At 35.0% G+C, this 18,402-nt stretch overlaps 2 protein-coding genes and 1 pseudogene across 2 annotated transcripts in view; 1 reads left to right on the forward strand and 2 right to left on the reverse strand.

Moving 5' to 3' along the window:
* Positions 1-260, forward strand: part of LOC104869044 — an 876-nt pseudogene extending 616 nt beyond the window's left edge.
* Positions 1-18,402, reverse strand: part of Cog5 (component of oligomeric golgi complex 5) — a 275,944-nt gene that overhangs the window by 46,055 nt on the left and 211,487 nt on the right. The window contains exons 13-14 of the mRNA XM_033756778.1: positions 17,210-17,371; positions 15,117-15,216 (exon numbers count right to left, since the gene is read on the reverse strand). Coding sequence (XP_033612669.1) covers positions 15,117-15,216; positions 17,210-17,371 — 262 coding nt within the window. The remainder of the gene's footprint in view (positions 1-15,116; positions 15,217-17,209; positions 17,372-18,402) is intronic.
* Positions 7,813-10,869, reverse strand: LOC104869065 (bax inhibitor 1-like). The gene is given in 5 exon segments (XM_019208923.1): positions 7,813-7,869; positions 9,787-9,951; positions 10,048-10,604; positions 10,607-10,720; positions 10,773-10,869. Coding segments are annotated over 5 exon segments (990 nt in total).

The raw sequence follows: 18,402 nt of genomic DNA on the forward strand, positions 1-18,402 counted from the left end.
AAAAAAAAAAAAAAAAAAAAAAAAAATCACTCCCTGAGCCTAAAGGAAAAACTAAGCTAGGAATCTCTGACAAAACAGAAATATCTGCAGAAACTCACATCCTCAAACATTCAGTTCCTTTTCCAACAGAATTCAGTTCTGGAACAATAATAAAATCAGAACCTGCCTCAGGTGCCACCCTGTTTATACCTAACCACAAACTCATGAATCATGGGCAGTCCTATCTGGAAGAGGAAGATATATGCAGCACTAGAAGTTGAAATAGACTGCATAAAGAACTACAAAATGTGGGAAGTTGCAAATGATGATGAAAAAAATCATGTAATGGGTAACTGATACACACACTTTAACTTAAATCAAGTTTTTCCTTGACATCTTCCAATATACAGTTTGATCAATCATGCAAGTGATTAACACACAAAGTCTGAATGAAAGCCAATATTAAATGACTATTTAAGTGATACAGGTTGAAGTATTAGTTTACATTTGATGAGTTTCAAGGAGTTATGAGAAAGAAAGAAAAAAAAAGCAATGATAAACACCACTGAGATTAAAATCTGAATATATTTTTGTATTTGTTTACATATATATATACATTTATGTTTTAAATTTTCAAAATTAATGCCAGTTAATTTAGAATGGAATGTGGAAGGATATTGTTCCACTTCTCTGAGCTGGAATAAAATATCCAAGTGTTAGGACCAAAAAAAAAAAAAGTTAGGAGCTCACTGGCACACGCCTGTAGCCCTAGGTGCTGTACAATTTTAAAAATCCACTCTTTATTGGTTGTCTCCAAATAATTTTGAAGAATAACAAAGAAATGGGAAAGAGAATTTTTATTTTTATTTTAATTTACAGTATCTATATGAATTAATTTTACCTTAATTCATATGTCCATATTAATGAAGAAACAAGCTTACTATGAGAAAAGGATGAAGATCATTTTATTGGTGAGGATTCATATTTGAGAGTTTTACAAGTACAGAGAAGCCCACCTCTCTATCCCAGTAATGGTATAATCAGGATGATAGGTGGTAAGAAATGTTGGACAGGATGTGAGAGAAAGGAACCCTTATACTCTGCTAGTGGCAATATAAAAGGGAAGTGCCACTTTGGAAATAGTCAAGTACCTTCTAACCATATGACTTAGCAATTCAACTACTAGTTATATACACAAGGGAAATAAAAACAAAAATGTGCACACAAATGTTCATAGCAGCATTATTTATAACCAAAAAATGGAAACACTCTAAACATCAACCAATTGATAAACAGATAAATCAATGTAGCCTCTGCATATAACATCAACTAGCAATAAAAAAAATGAAGTTGAGGGCCAGGGATTTAACTCAGTGGTTCCATGCCTGCCTCGCAAATGCAAGGTCCTGAGTTTGATCACCGGTACCAAAAAAAAGGAGCTGACACATGTTACATCATGAATTAATCTTGAAAATATTATCCTAAATGAAAGCCAGTCAAAAAAGGCTACATATTAAATGATTACAATTTTCTGAAATATGCAGAAAAGATAAAAGTAAATCTGTAGACACAAAGTAGATTTATATAGATAGAAAGGTATATTCCATGTTTTTATCAACCTCACTGATGAAAATGTTGCATAAGACAAAGCTGAAGACATACTTTTCTCCATGATGAAAAAAATCAACCATTAATCAAAATGATTACAAATTGAGTAAATCACTTGGCAAATTTACTTAAATACCTTAGTGTCCAGTCTGTGCAAGTTATGAAATACTCAATTATTTTATTGAAACCTAGGTATAACTGCTTTACCACATTCCCTTGATAAACAAGTCTAGAAACTCTGTCAAAAGGAAACAATACATCATGTTCTCTCATTCTAAAATGTTCAAGTCCCAGTGCTCTGTAAATGACAATGACATAACCAGTTATCAGGAACTCAAAAGACTGAAGAGAATTCTGAAATATAAACTAGCTTTGATTTGAGGCAGGGCTGCATCTGAGCCAGCAGAGAAAAACATTTTTGAAGTGTTTCAGAGGAAAAGTTTTACAGACAGCCTCACTGGCATTAAGTCTTTCTTCTTTTTTTTTCTTTTTATTGAGTTTATTGGTACATTCTAGGTATACAGTACAGTTACATTCATTACTGGGATCTTGTACCGTTACATGACAGGTCTTGGTTTATTTCCCTTTTTTCATTTTCTATGTCTTTCTTTTTGAAAAATTAAGACTTTTTTTCTCACAGGTATTTTTATAAAAATTAAAATATTTATTTTTCTAAGATTTTTATTATGAATACATTCAAATATACAGATAAGTTAAAAGAAGTGTACAACAAACTCCACTATACTGATAAACTAGATTCCACTATTAATGTTTTAAAATATTTGCTTGATACATCTTTTCCTCTATCCATTTTACATTTTTGATGCATCTCAAAATAGCTTGCTGACATCACTACACTTGTTCCCTCTGGCTTCATCCAAATGATTAGTTTCACTAATTCTATAACTTTAGATAGTTTTTTTAAAATAAGCCCGTAACGCAGGCTGGCTGTGGTGGCACATGCCTGTAAAACCAGCACTCGGGAGACTGAGGCAGGAATTGTGAGTTCATGGCCAGCCTGGGCTACACAGTGAGACCCTGTCTCTAAAAAACCATAAATAAGTAAGTAAGTGAGCCAGAGAGTAAGCACGCAAGCAATCCAGGAATGCAGCCTACAAAGCCTCTTTCACTCTACAAAATGTTTCCAGCATCCAGAGATTTGCTCCTTTTCACTGCTATTGGCATTCCACTGAACAGATTTCTGTTTGCTCTGCCCGGTCTCCTTTCTTAACATCTATCTGCAGAAGACGAACACTACATGTATTTGAGAGAGTAGAGAGACTTGCCTCTACCACTTGCTAGCCAAGTGACTTGTAGCTTGTCACTTCCAGGGACAATGTGGAACTAACGATAAAGCTTACAGCAAAGAAGGCTGTGTAAACTGTCTCTCCGGACAATTCTGGCTCATTCTTATTTCTATTCATTTACTCTTCCCTGGTGTCCTTCTTCCCACCTGTATTTTATTTCAGTGGCAGGGACTACAGACATAGATTAAGATTCGGGAATCGGACTCAAACACAGGTGAAAGTGTCTGAAGTTCAGCTTGGGTTCTGTTCCACTTGGGGCAATATAACAAAGCATCTGGCACACAGTAGGTGCTCTATTTCAGAATCCCACAGTCATCTTGAGTCACTGTAACTTTGTTGCCATATTCCCTGCATTAGGGCTCCTTACAGTTTACTTTTTACTAATTCACATAAAAGTTTCATAAGGTACATAAAGTAGAAGATGCTCATTATACATCTATTAAGTGACTCAGGGCCAGAGAAATGGTTATTCTTTCAATGTTCAACTTTCGCAAGATGAAAAGAACTGCACTAAGGTACAAAAATATAACTATGGCTGTGAAGCACTGGAACTGGAGGACTAGAAAGTGGAAACAATGAGATTCAGCATTCTGAGCTGGGTGTGGTAGCATATACCTGTAATCCCAGGACTTCAAAGGCTGAAGCAGAAAGACGGCAAGGTGTCAAGGAGTGGGGGGAAAGGAGGAGGAAGGGAGAGAATGAATATTCTAAAATATATATACAGGGGCATCACCTTACACCATTCCAATATACTCTGGAAAGATGTTAAAAACCAGAAGTTACATTTGAGTTACAGCTCATTATGTGAACACACACTCAGGCAGAAACTCACATGAGAGAATCCAAAAAGAAAGCAAATTCTTAATTACTAAAACAATTTTCCTATACAAATGACATATTATTCCTTTGTAAATTATTTGAACAAAATATTTTTTAGAAATCTAAATTCTGTACATCTTCTGTTAGAAACTGACAAGCTATGTAGCCAGTGAGAATTTAGATAGAAAATAGGTCTGTATAATGGTTAATTTGCAGATGAACTGACCAAGATCTGCCTAATCATCACCTCTGAAGATTAAAAGTAAAAGAAATTTGGCAAGGCAAGAAATGAGTCGGATGACAGCTTTAAATTTCTATATAGAAAATTTAGAGAAAATTACTTGTGGGGAGTTATAAATCTGACTCAGAAAAATGTCTAAAAAGAATAATATATTGTAAATTACTTATGAATTACAAAAGCGTAGTTACTTTACAGATATTGTGGAAATACTGTTAAGGGTCTACGTACCTATTATTTCTATTCTTTTACACTTCCCCCAACCCCCCATACCAGGGATTGATCTCAGGGCCTTGCACTTGCAAGGCAGGTGCAGTGCCACTGAACTAAATCCCTGGATCTCTAATATTTCCTTTATTGCCAAGAAAATGTCAAGACTACAGGATAATTCCTTTTTCATGGATTATTTATAATCCTAATTACTTCTCTGTAAGCATACAGAAAATACTTGAGAATAAGTCTCTATTACAATTTCATAGATTTAAAAATGCAAAACAAAGTGAAATGTATACTAATCCCCAAGGTTTCCTAAATAAAAATGAATGAACATTTTTACAGTCAAATTAGGTGTTTTTAATAAAAACTTTGAAGCTTTGATGAACCTTCAGTTATATCTAGACTTGTTTTTCCAAAATAATAAACCTTTGTATAATTACCAAATTAATTCTTAATGTAAAATTTCTAGTAAGATAAAATGTTTTGAACTAGTGTAGGCTTTCTGTCTAATTTTAGGATTCACAGCAAAAAAAAAAAAAGTACACACAAAAAGGGAAAGTATTATTATTGCTCTCCTTTAATGTTAAGCAGGAAAAGCAAATATGTGGCTCTCACACTGTTGCTTCTCTTTGCCATGCAAGGAAAGACATCAGGAGTCAACTGGTGGTGCTGCTATGGCCTCTCGAAGCAGCACTCCCAGAAGTGACTGGAGGGCTCTTAGGCTGGACCCAGAGATGAAATCTGGTAATCCCTGATGTTCACCCTGTCAGTACTTTGGATCCAAGGATCCCAGGTGTAGTCTATGATTCATCTAAGGGGTTTCTAGGCCATGAGATCCTGTGGGATAATACATTCCAGGAGTTTTAAAACTGCTGTTTCTTTATATATCCCTCCACCAACAATGTATCCCAAGAGAACAATACAGAAAAGTTGTAGTATGCAGCTACAAAGAAATAAGAAAACCCTACATACTAAGACAAAGGAAATAGTTGAGAATATTAAGCAACTCACATGAAGGAATAAAGTACAACAGGAGATCCTGTGTTACAGTATATTTTTTTTGTAGTGGGATCGAACTCAGGACCTTGCACTTGTGAGGCAGGCAGCAGCACCACTGAGCTAAATACCCCGGCCTTTTTTAAAAAAGAGATTTGTCTATGAGTGGTTCATTCCCACAAAAAGATCAGAAAGTAAAAATGAAGAGGAAAGTGAATAAAACACTAATAAAGAGCATTTTGGAATTCACTGAAGTATTTAGAAGGCTCACTTGCTAAATATACTAAGAAACTATTATACAAGATAATTTCATCTATAATAACCATAAGATAAAACTTCTTTGAAAAACTTAAGACAAAATGAGCAAATGAACTGCTTTGGTTACTCTTATCCAAAGGAAGAATTCTGGGGAAAATAATCTCTTTAAGGTACTTTTCAATAAACTAATCTGTGACACAAATGAAAATAAATGATTTTAATTTTGGCTTATATATCAAATGCTTTAATCATAGATTACTTGGCTTAGATTTAAATAGAAAAAATTAAGATTAAGTATAATTTATCATGCCAATTATCTTATATAAATAAAAATTATGTTCAGACATAGGTGTACCCACAAATGTGTTAATGTTAAATATAGTTTGTAATGCATTATAAGTTGTATTTCATTTGAAATCTTCAGATTTAGAATATGTTTTGGAAATGTAACACAAAGAACAAATTCATAGATTTACATAGCAATTGCTTATTTCCCTAGGACATAACCTAACTAAACTTCTGTGGTAAATAATACTAATTTTCTTGGGTGCTAAAACCATCAAAAAATATTTTCAAGAAAATCTTCCTATAATGTATGTCACACTTCTCTGGTTTCAGGCAAAGTCTACCTAAGTTAACCATCATGGACATTCACTAGTGTGAGAGTGAGCAGTGTTTCCAAGCTATTAAACTTCTTCTGTTTCAAAAGTGACTTATTATTAGAGCTTTATAGAAAATATATAGCTGCTTGCCCTTTCACTGATTCATCAGCTAACAAGCTTTTGAAATTTTGTGCCTTACTTCCCTAATTCCTAAAGCGTAAGCTCTTTTGTTTCCAGGACCTTTTGATATTCTTCCCCCCTCATCTTGGTCTAATTTGTCTTGAAGTGGGAAACTAGAGTACTAACCATGCTAAGCTAGGAGACCTTCCTATGAGTGCAGGGCATACTTTTGTGAATGGATATTGTGACACCAATTCAGCTCCTCAGAGGATGTTTTTCTCTCTGTCCTGGTCCTCACACTGTACAAAACTATACACACACTGGCCAGTCCTACTCTATGTAAGCAGCACTACCTCACACCACAGGTTCAGTAAAGAGGGACTCTGTTCTGTACACTATCCTCTTGTGGTGCAGTACACGTCGCAATTACACCTTTTTCTGGAACTTGTGATTCTTATTTCCAGTAGAGTGGGCTCAGTCAGTTGTGCTAGAAGTAGCTGGTAAGACTAGGGACTACTAGCCACCAAGAGTTCCAGAAACAAGTGCTGTAGATGTGCAGTGACCTGTGGAAAGCCCTAAGAGGCAGCAGAAATCGTTGGAAGAGTTGTAGAAAGCTGCAAAAAGGGCTACAAACTTCAGCTGCTGAGGAGGTGAGGGTGGCCAGAAGGTGGGTGCCAAGAGCTATAACACTAAGAGTTGTCACAGAAAGGGCTGAGAGCCACCAGCATGCAAAACCTGAAATTAAGGGAGCTGCAATTTGCCAATTCATGATTTCCATCTGAATTAAGCAAAAGAATTCTCAACTGAGTAAGCATTGCATTTTCTGAATTTCAGTGAATTAGCTGTATCCTACAAATATTGGCATGTTGCATTTTCATTTGAAATATTTTTAAAGCTTTCCCTCTTTAAAGGCAATCATGAAAGATACAACAATTTCAGAGTTCCTCATCTGCAGTGCAAGGGGGGCGCCACTGGGTGAGACTGCCTACCTTGGGCAGCAGCTTTCTGAGCCATTTCTGCTTTAATGAATCCAAAGCTCCTCTTGTCTCTTGCTGCCTATGTGTAAGTGATAAGTCCACTTTATGCAGCTTGTGCTTCAGTATGTTCCATCTAACTGAACTCAGACATAACCAGTGAACAATGAACCTTTTTCACTGTTTAGCAAGATGAGAATATTCTACTGCATAACAATGTGAATAAACTGAACATTACCAAACTGTACAACTAAAAACAATTAATACAGGAAATTTTTAGATAATCATTATGTTGCCCTCTCAGCTCAAGTGATTCTTGAACCTCAGCCTTCCAAGTAGCTGGGACTGTAAATGCACACCACAAAACTAGGAAGAAGGTAAATTTTATATGATGTGTATTTTATCACAATTAAAATTATTTTCAGATGTGTGAACTTTACTGTATGCATCTGTATCTCAGTAAAGTCTTTTTTAAAATCTTTTTGACCTCATGGATCATTTAAAAGTATGCTGTGTAGCCGGGTGTGCTGGCACATGCCTATAAACCTAGCCCTCAGGAGGCTGAGGCAGGAGGACTGCGCTGTGAGTTCGAGACCAGATGGGGTTACATAGTGAGTTTAAGGTCAGTGTCAACTACACAGTGAGACCCTGTCTAAAAAAATTTCCACATATTTGGGGAATTTTCCAGGGACCTTTCAGTTGTTGTAGGAGAAAGAGTCACGGACTTCATTGATATCTGTTGGGGCATTCTCCTAGAAAAAAATGTATGCAGCATAATATTCTATAGTTTTCTGGAGTTCAAAGAATCCCTGAAACAATTTGCTACACTAGCAATTTATATCCTAAGTTATTGAAAAATACTACAAAGGTTGTCCAAGACAGTAAGAAAGATGATTTTCTTGACTCTCTTCACAGAGAGAATCTTTCCATATGCCACTATTTTGTTGTTGCCCTCGTTTAGGTATGCCTTAGGAAACACTCCAAATGGGCACAACCCCACACCTGTGAATTGAGTAAGTCAGCTGCCCAAAATTATGTTGTGTCGGATACAGCAAAGGATAATCAAAGACAATTAATAGCTGCTAAAATACAAATTAACTCTCTAACTCTAATGTACTGAATTTCAGTTTGCACCCTAATGTTTTCAAAAAGAAGTGTTCACGTATCCTCTCACTTTCTCTGTCTCTGTGTGTGGGGTTGACAGCCTTCCCATACCCTCCTCTTCACCACTGCTACTGCAGATCTCAATTCAGAATCAAATCAGATGCTGGCAAAGAAGAGATTCAGTTACAGTGCAATACTGTAGCTCAATTCCTGAGCACTGTTTGTCTTCAGTCCGATTTGCAAAGCAACCTCCACTAGTATTACAACGGTTGATGCCTACAACAGCCCTAGGCAGCAAATGCATGTTTTTGTAGATATGCTTTACTGACTATGGCTATAACTCCATTGCTTTGTGTATTTCTATGCCTGCATAGGTGACAGAGGAGGATTCTCTGAGAGAACTACAGCCTAACTCTGGCTAAATACACATAACTTTCTCTCCCAGAATTTCAAATAGTATTACTTTGAAATCCACATGAAATAATTAAATAATATTCCATACCTCAGAACAGGGTAGGAGTACTAATAATATACCTAAAAGATAAAAAAGCTCTATAGCATTAGGACTTTCAATTCCAGTGAAAAAATGAATAGGTAATTCAGACTAATCCTCTCAATGAAACCACCTAGAAAAGCTAAATAACATTTTGAAAAATTCTTGATGGTAACAAAGTATTAACACAGCAATGAAAAGTTATGGGGCAAGATCCAATTGCTCAATTTCTTTTCATTTTTTGAAAAAAAAATCATTGCATTTCATTGCATTTCTAGCTAATCACTGCATTTCTTTTCTTTTTTTTTTTTCTTCCTAGTATGGGGGATTGAATTTAGGACCTCATGTTTGCCAGGCAGGCTCTGTGCCACTGAGCTAAATCCTTGGCCCAATATTTGTATTTCTTGAGATGGGTTAAGGATTCTATTTATTCACAGACTAAAAAAATTCCAAACTCTGTAATAAAGAAGAAAAACCAATGAAAAATCATTTTTCAAGAGAAATATGAGGAAAGAATAGATGATAAGAAACTATTTCTTGGAATATTATGTGGTTATGGTTAAGGTAATGAAAACAAGTTTAGGACAATAAATAAAAAAGAATGTGACAGAGGGTCAACATACACAGTGTCATTAAGTGAAATCCTACAGAAAAGACTCATAATCAGGCCCAGTAGTATATGCCCATAGTTCCAGAGAATCAGAAGCTAGCCTGAGTAACATAGCAAGACCTTAGCTAAAACAAAACTCCCTGAACAAAATGGAATACAAAAAAATAAAATAAAATAAAAACCAAAAACAAACAAAAAGGACTCTTCTTAAAAAGTCATATGAACATATTAACATTAAATAAAATCATTAAGCAAATTACTATAGCAGTGAATTTATCTTCTTTGGCTCTAAAGCAAATTGTCAAAACCAATACATACTTGAGGGTTGAAGTAGGAAAAGAGTATACCTTTGGGAATAAAAAAGATGTTCATGAGCTCTCTTTCTTTTAGACAGATGGCATATGCCACCTCTGTTTTGTTTTGTTTTTTCCAGATGCCTTTCATTATCATAGAACATGCCACCTGAAATGTGTGCAAAGAGGAAATGAGGGATGGAGAGAGAAAAGCCAAACTGAGAAAGGCTAAATAAGTGGTCATCTCCTTCTTCTCATCCTTATCATTTATTGCCAGGATCATCACGAGTTTTCTGAAGAGTGTAACAAAATCTAAGAAGAGATCAATGCAGTGCTTTTTCAATATGAGTATCAAAAAGGACAAAGTAGGGCCAGGGATTTAGCTCAGTGGCACTACACCTGCCTTGCAAGCGCAAGGTCCTGCATTTACTCCCCAGTACCAAAAATAAGCAAAAAAGACAAAGCTACACATGACCACCAGTCCCATATACAGGTTTGCCTGGAAAAGCCAAACAAATCCAGAGAAAAAGTTCCGGAGGGAAGACAAGACCATCAGGCTCATGGCTCGCATCAAGATATCTCCCAGAAAGAGGTAGCTCTGGCGCCTGGCATAGAGTGCACTCAGGGTGAAGCAGGTGAAGATCACTGCTGTGCCCATGAATGCAGTGGGAAGGACGCTAGGATTGACAGCAATGCACAACTCCAGAGCAGAGCCCAGGCCAACTCCTGTAAGGAAAGCAAATGCAGCAAGAAGCCCCAATCTTTTTTGTTTAGTCTTATGGCTATGAGGTGCTGCCATCAGCCAAATCAATCCTAGGAAGTCCAAGGCAGACAGGAGACCAGTCCAAATGAAATGAGTGCCCACATGGAAATAGTCCCCTACAGCTGCCAGAAACATACAGAAGGAGAAACTGGCACAGATCTTCTTCAAGTGCTGCTGTGTTGAGGTGGTTACAAGAGGATATTTTAGAAGTGGATCAAAGTTATCTTTTGATCAAATATGTTATGGTTCCAGAGTTTTTGGGACAGAGCCTCTGCTCTTCTCAACCCTCCTTTGTGGAGCCTCCCAGCTCTTGTAATACCGAATGTGCCCTCCTCTTCACCTGTTTGCACCCAGATTATTTGCCGTTAATAAGTCTGGCAAGCCAGACTTACCAGGATACTTTGCTTCCTGTGCTTCTGCTTTCATCTTGAAGTCAAGCCCCACAGAGACTGCTACTGGATTACAGACATATAGAAGAGTCTTCACCATGGCAAAAGCTGCCTAGGTCACGATCAGCCAAACATCTAAGCAAAACAGCCATGATCAGCAAAGAAAACTGGCTTTGCCCCTTTAGACCTGTAAAGGCTGTCTGTTATATATTATTCTTGTGGCAATAGATAGCTAATATAAACTCAGGCAGGTGTAAACTGAAAACTTTGAAATTTTTACTTTCTCCTCAGACTATCTCATGAGAAAAACCATTATTTGTCATTGCTCTATATCATCCATATAGCCTACTAACTGTAACATAAGCCTGACAGTCCATCTACTACTAAGCTCGCAACAGTCCACAGAAATCAAACTCTTACAAGTCTGGGAAGCACGGCAGAAAGCTGTCTTATAGAAGGAAAGAAGCAGTGATACTAAAATAGTCCAGTGTAAAAACATTGGAAGGAAAGAGTAGAAGGTTATCTAAACAATCAAGATGGCAGTTAACTCAAAGGGACTGACTGGTTGATTGTATTATAGCTATATTCAGTCTAAGAGACCCTATAGATACATTTCATCTGTGCAGAAATATAAAAACTCATCAAAGTAATTTCATAACAAATCTTCCGTACATAGGGAGAAGAAGGGCTTGAGGGGAGGAATGGGATAAAATAAAATAAAAATTATTTTTAAAACCCAAAAATAACCAAAGTGATTTCATATTTCCTTTGATTTTTTTTACTTACTTGAATACGAATGACATAAATCCTTACCATTTTAATACTACATCAAGTGGTATTCATGCAGAAAACATTAAAAATTACCAATAAATAAACCATTTAGAACCTAAAAAGTGGAACTCATATGTCTCTATATGATCATCTAAATAGTATTTATACAGGTTTTTTCTTCTATTAAAGGAACATCAAGACTCCAAGCTACTCATGAAATTATACCAAGTACCAAGTGTGTATGTACAAAGCCTTAAAACAAAACCCTAGGGTCCAAAACTACTGATTTCACATACAGCTACTGACTTGTACTGAAATGGATACCTTTCCTTAACCATCATTCCCAATTATTGTTTCAAATGGTCTGTAACTTAATTATATGTCAATGTACTTTTTCATAGATTATGATGCTTGACATCTACGCTAAGATTCTAGATGTCATTCCTTAAAATCACCCGGTAACAGTTATTGGTGAAAAATACCTAATTGTTCACATATTTAAAGGAATAGTTTTTAGTATATTTGCCTATAATTTTATTACAACAATTTTAAATCCTGCAAATTATGAAAGTCATAATTGTTCCCTTGTTTACTGATATTTTAATTTTCTTTTAACAAGGAGTGGACAAGGAAGAACACCAATTTAAATGTCCATTATAAGGTCTAGTGACATCTTAAAAGTCCTATTTCACACTATACAAATGTCCAGTATTTCATCATTAAATAATTCACTCAGGTCAATAACAAAATGCTATGATATATATGCCTAACAGAACTGTGCATGCATATGTGTTTTAAATATAAAATTCAACTTAGTAAACTGATTATAACTTCACAAGTGCTTTCAGAACCAGACAATTAAGTATTTTAAAGGAAATTTTAAAAAGAACTGATCTCATTTTTACAAAAGAACACCTGGGAAGCTGATAGCCATTGGACACAATCTGCAAAAGAAGATCTAAACTCCACTGCTTAGAGCTCACATGTGAAAATTCAATGCTAAATCCTTGTTACTCAAAATTGAACTGCTAAATTATCATCTATGTATTAAGGGCAGAGATGTTAAATAAATGATGATACACATAAGTCACATATTACGTACAGATCTGTCATGCTGTAAAATGAATAAGCAAACTACAAAACAGTGTATATATAGCACAATCATGCTTTTATTAAACAAAAAAGGTGTTATATTTGCACATGGATACAAGTCAAGAGTTTTAAAGCTTAGAGTCTGGTCTGGATTGGAATGCTGCAACACTTGCTCACTAGAATTCTACTTCTAGTGTTGTACTGTTCATACTACTAATCTTTCTCAGCCTCGATTTCCACATTTTGTAGCAGCAGACATTAATATTTGCATTTCACAACACCAGTTGTAAAACAGATAATATTATACATGCAAATGGACTGACACAACCCTGATTCACTCTATGTGCTTAAAAATGGTAGTTATTACCTTACCCTTAAAAATGGATTGTTTGAGCTGGGCGTGGTGACACACGCCTGTGATCCCAGCATTCTGGGGATTGAGGCAGGAGGGACACGTGAGTTCCAAACCAGCCTGTGGTGCATAATGAGTTGAAGGCCAGCCTGAATTACATAGTGAGACTCTGTCTCAAAACACCTAACCAAACTAAAACACACACACACACACCCCCAAACAAAAGGTTGTTTTCAGATTCCAAAAAAACAAAGAATTTGTCCTTGTAGAGGTTGAGAGTTACATGATGTATACTTTTGATAAGTAATAACACAAAGCCTTAGGGGGAAACAAATAGGTAATGATAAAAATATTTTCCAATTTATCATTATAAGCATATAAACATATTTTATATAAAATTTATTAGTTATACTCTACTACTTGTCACAACACTAAACTTAGCTTGAGAAACACTTTTGTGAGCCTTTCTCCTAAAGCTATAATTAAGTATACTAAAATTATTTAGTAGCCAAGAAACTTTTAATATTTAGGGAAATAAATTTAGGACTCCCAAAGCTGCTCATTATACATTTTAGGTTGTATTTTTAAGTTGCCTTTTCTGAAAGTCTGCTGCATCTAAATTTCCAGCTTTCCTTTATCTCACTAACAAGCATTCCATTAATTACCTAATTTCTTTCACTTCTTAACTTTACGAATTTGAGGCTTAAATTTTTCCTCTATAAAAAGAACTCACTATTTGAAGATGTTGCTTTCACCCTAAATCTCAAGTCAGCATTTCCTTTACACAGTTGTTATTCTACTTAAAAATCCCTCATTTTTCTCCAACAAAAATCTTAGTATTTAGCTATGTTCTTCTCAATGTTTTTATCTTTTTTTCAGCTTTAATTGAGTTTATTGGTACATTTTAGGGATACAGTACAGTTACATTCATTGTTGGGATCTTGTACCTCTACATGTAAGTCTTGATTCTCATTTTTTCCCCTTGTTCCTGCCCTCCCTTCACCCTCTCCTCCCTCCCCATCTACAAACACTTTATTTTCATCTTTTCATTATCTCACATTCTTTTTCTTTTCCCTTATTACCCTTCCCCTGCCCTTCTCAATGTTTTTAATGAAACTATTCTAAAAGAATATGGAGAGATGAAAGAAAACATATCAAATTAAAAAAAGTAGTAGAAATGGTGTTATTAACAGCCAAGAAATAAACATTAACAATGAAATTTTATTTCAGTCATTAGTTGATAATGTATTTTAAAAATAAAACATATGATATTTTTTGCAATATTATTTAATGCTTACATCTTTCTTACATACCTAAATGAAAGCTGAAAAGTAAAATTATTGTGGAAGGGGGAAATTCTATTGAAAAATGAAAAAAGTCGACAACTTTCCATTAATCTTCAGCATTGTAGGTTACGTACCTGGGTAATTTAGGGCCACAAACTATATAACCAGAAATACCATTCAATAATGTTAGTCAAACAGCATTATTTTTATTTTTTTAAAGCCTTTCCTGCAGAACATTAATCGAAGTCACATATTGCCATTATTGCCTCTCCTCCGCTCACCATATCCAGACAAATCCACCAAGCAAAATATTGTGTTTGTGTTGATTCTTTCTGTCCTTGGGGAAATGTCTCATAGAATTTTTTTCCTGATATTTTCAGTAGCTACACTAAACTCTAGTAGATAAAATACTGAATTTTGTTTATAACCATGTTTTTTTTTAAAAGCAATGAACATTATACTAAAGCATCTATAAACAAAGTTTGTAGAGAAAAATTAGTCATCCAATTGCTTACAGAGCTTCCATGTCTCTATACGGCTAGTCTGCAACAAACAAGGTTTTAAAAAAAAAGATGCCTCGAAGTTATTGTCAAGATTACAAAAACAAACGAATGTTAACTAGCACCATATAGGCAAACAAAATTTGGCCTTCCATTGAGGATGAAAGTAGGAAGGCTCATACCATAGTATGAGCAGGAAAGATTATTTTATGCAAATTATTTCAGAACAACTAAAATACAGGTAAAAACAGTTCATTTATTATGATGTTAGTTATGGTTAGTCAAGTATTGTATAATTAGTAAGTTTAAACAAAATTAAATTTTAGAGATAAGGGAAATCACTTACAAGCTGCTCTGATTTTACACCATACAACTGGATGGTTTTTGCCACGTTTTTTGACACAGCTAATGTGAGGTTTGCATCAACAGCAGCTACATTTAGTTCACTAGAAAAAAATGAAAACAGATTTTAATTATTATCAGTATAGTTCAACACCAAAGCAAAAAGTAACACATAAACTTAAGCCCAGCCTGCAATGTAGTGATTCTTTTTATAGATTTTGCCAATTGCTTCCAAGACTTGGTTGCACTATTTCATTTTTCTTCCTAAATTCAGTACTAGGAAATAGTGCTTTGAGACAGCTTTGTTAATGAGCAGTTTCTCGTTAATAAGAGCACATCATGTATGGGATCAGTCTGTGATTAAGAGAGAAAACTGTGTACAGATTTTTTTAAAGTAGCACCCTTGCTAACACTGATAAGTACAATTAGAGGCACTGCATATCATAGACATCTGCAAGGAAATGACAGCTCTTGGATGGAAATGATGACCTTGAGGGACACAAGCTAAAAATATGAATCACACATGTTACACAAAGATACTCAGTTTTTGTAGAAATTATGCCATTTCATGATATTTATTTAGTTTTTAAAATGTATCAAAAACCCAATGGAAATAATTTGCTATCTTAAATATGTGGATTTTTAAACCATTTTTTGCTGCTTCATATTCAACACTGAATTACTTGGGATATTTGATTTGACCACCAAAAAAACCCCCCAAAACAAACAACAACAACAAAAAGCAAGCACTGTAACAGAGTTAAAAAGCATGTACAGGCACCAAGCAAGAAAAGAAACTATTATTTCTGAAGCAGAGTAAATTTTAGCATTTAATCGGGTTAACTTTTTAAAGAAAGTGAAGGAGTTTGAAAGTGTAACACTAGTGCTGTATACCATGTTTCAAAAATGCCCTATCATGTGGTACTGACACTAATTTCATTTATGTTCATTTTTAAATTGTATTAAATATTGGCACAAGTATTCTTCTTCAAGCTCCACACTACATCTGATTATAGCACTGTCAAACTGCATGGAGGAATGGGAATGACATCTCTTTAACATAAAGAGGTCAAAGAGCTTGAGTTGAATCTAGGATTATTTTCATCACCAGCATACTAAATCGGTGACAAGAGACTTAGGTAAAAATCTAGAGTCAAGTTAACTGGGGAGGAGGTTAGGACCAAGATGGTGGACAATCTATACAATTTATAGATGTTTGCAGCTCAGGATAGGGTTTTATATATATATTATACTGTGGCTTTTAAAAGATACTTCTTCCCCAATGATAAATATAATTATTGTTTGCTTTAAATGTACCAATAAACTTAATGTAGGAAAAAAAAATTACTTCCTCCTCCAGCAATCAGAACCACCATCTTCAAATTTGTAGTCTAAAAGAACATTTCTATACCCTGGTCCTATATTGCCCACTCATTATTTTTACTCTACAAAATGTCTACCTCAAATGCACAGACTTAGTGTTATGACAATAGTAGTTAGGTTATGACAGGACTGGGATAGTCTCAGTTGCAAACTAACCTGGGTAACTGTTAACTGTACACATCTAAAGGCAACAGGACAATTACATTGTCTGCAAGCACTCGGGTGGCACCTCTGTAGGACACCTTCCATTTTTACAGTTTTAAAAGCTGCCACATTCACTTAGGAAGCTTAAAATAGCAAACACAAGTAGGCTAATCAGGATTACAATCCTGTTGCTGCCATCAAGCACTTTCTGCATTTAGGATAAAAAACATTAAGCTCTATGTTTTAGTTTCTTAATTTGTATTAATTATTTTTATACTTATTTTCTGTGTAACATTAGGAATGTACTATGGGATGGAAAGGTAGGCTTACTTTTCATTCTTGGTAAGATAGGGAATAATTAGACTATTTTTAGACTATGTTTAATGGTTTTATTAATTGGAATCTTAAGCACTTGCCATGTGTGTACTCATTTACTGCAAAACTCTTGACTTAATTGCAGGCCTAATTACTTGAATAATTTGAGGTAAATTTAAAATGCATTGCTATTAGACATCACTAAAAAATGTGGCAGGCATCTCACAGCATATCCTTACTTTGTAAAATACATACCTTGCTATAGTTTTAATGATACCATCAAGTTCATCAGAGGAAGGAGGATTACGCCCACCAGGGGGGAAAACCAAATTGATAGGATCAAAGAGTCGAGATAAGGATTTTGAGAGATAAGCAGCCTCAAAAGGTTGCAGTGAGTCTTTCAAAGCCTTTTCTGGACTGTGAAAACAAGATTTTTAAAAAGTGACATATTAGATAAAACCAACTGGTAGCACATCAGACTATAAATGCCTTTTCAAAAATGTTTCTCCTATAAAAATATAACTATATAAACAAACAGAAAATGATTTTAAAATGTATATATTTACAAATATATTTCATAATCAAACATTAAAAATGAAATAAACATTTTCATTTACACTTTTATTTATACGTAAGTACTAGCAATAAGTGTAAATAGTATGTACCAATACCTACAATATTATCACTTGAAAGTAAAAGAATAAAAGCATAAGAGCCCATTAATTCTAATGAAAGCTATGCCTCTACTTAGCAAATCCAATTCACAGAATATCAAAGCATATATGAGAAGGAAGCTTGCAGAAACCTGCTCTGTTAGGTCACCCCTGCTGCCCCCACAGCTGCTGTGTTCCACAAAGTTCCCTGACTGACAGGGAAGGATACAGAGCTAGATTCTCACAGTTTGCCCTTTCGTGATAGTACTAATAAGAATAAGGGCAGAAATAAAAAGTTTTTATTAAAGTCTTATCACACAAACACACTCAATTGGAGTTCTAAATTAATTTATTTTACAATATTCTTCAGAAAATAAAAATTTACTCCACACTTCTTTCCCCTTTGTTTTCAATAGTTCCCCTAGATTCTCATTTAGCAGTCAAAAGATTGGATCTTATAATTTTCCTTTGACAATGACTACTAAATGTGTACACCCATCATTTCTATTTGCCTTTAATTCCAAATTTTTCTTTATGTCTTTAATTCCATATTTTTCACATCTTCTGTTTGCAATCCCTCTACCAGCCTTTCCATTGTCTTTTTCTTTAAGAACAAATTTCCCTTCATCTTTACTGTTAACCTTGACATCATCTGACCTGCTCTTCATACATTCGAAACCTGGCTTTCTCTCTCTCTCTCTCTCTCACTCTTCCCATAGGTCAGAATGCCCTTGGCTCCTACTTTATAATTCCATAGTTATCTAATACATTCGACCTGGCTTTCTCTCTCTCTCT

Source organism: Fukomys damarensis, unplaced genomic scaffold (assembly GCF_012274545.1).
Source record: "Fukomys damarensis isolate Sample0158 unplaced genomic scaffold, DMR_v1.0_HiC HiC_scaffold_4, whole genome shotgun sequence".
Lineage (NCBI taxonomy): Eukaryota > Metazoa > Chordata > Mammalia > Rodentia > Bathyergidae > Fukomys > Fukomys damarensis.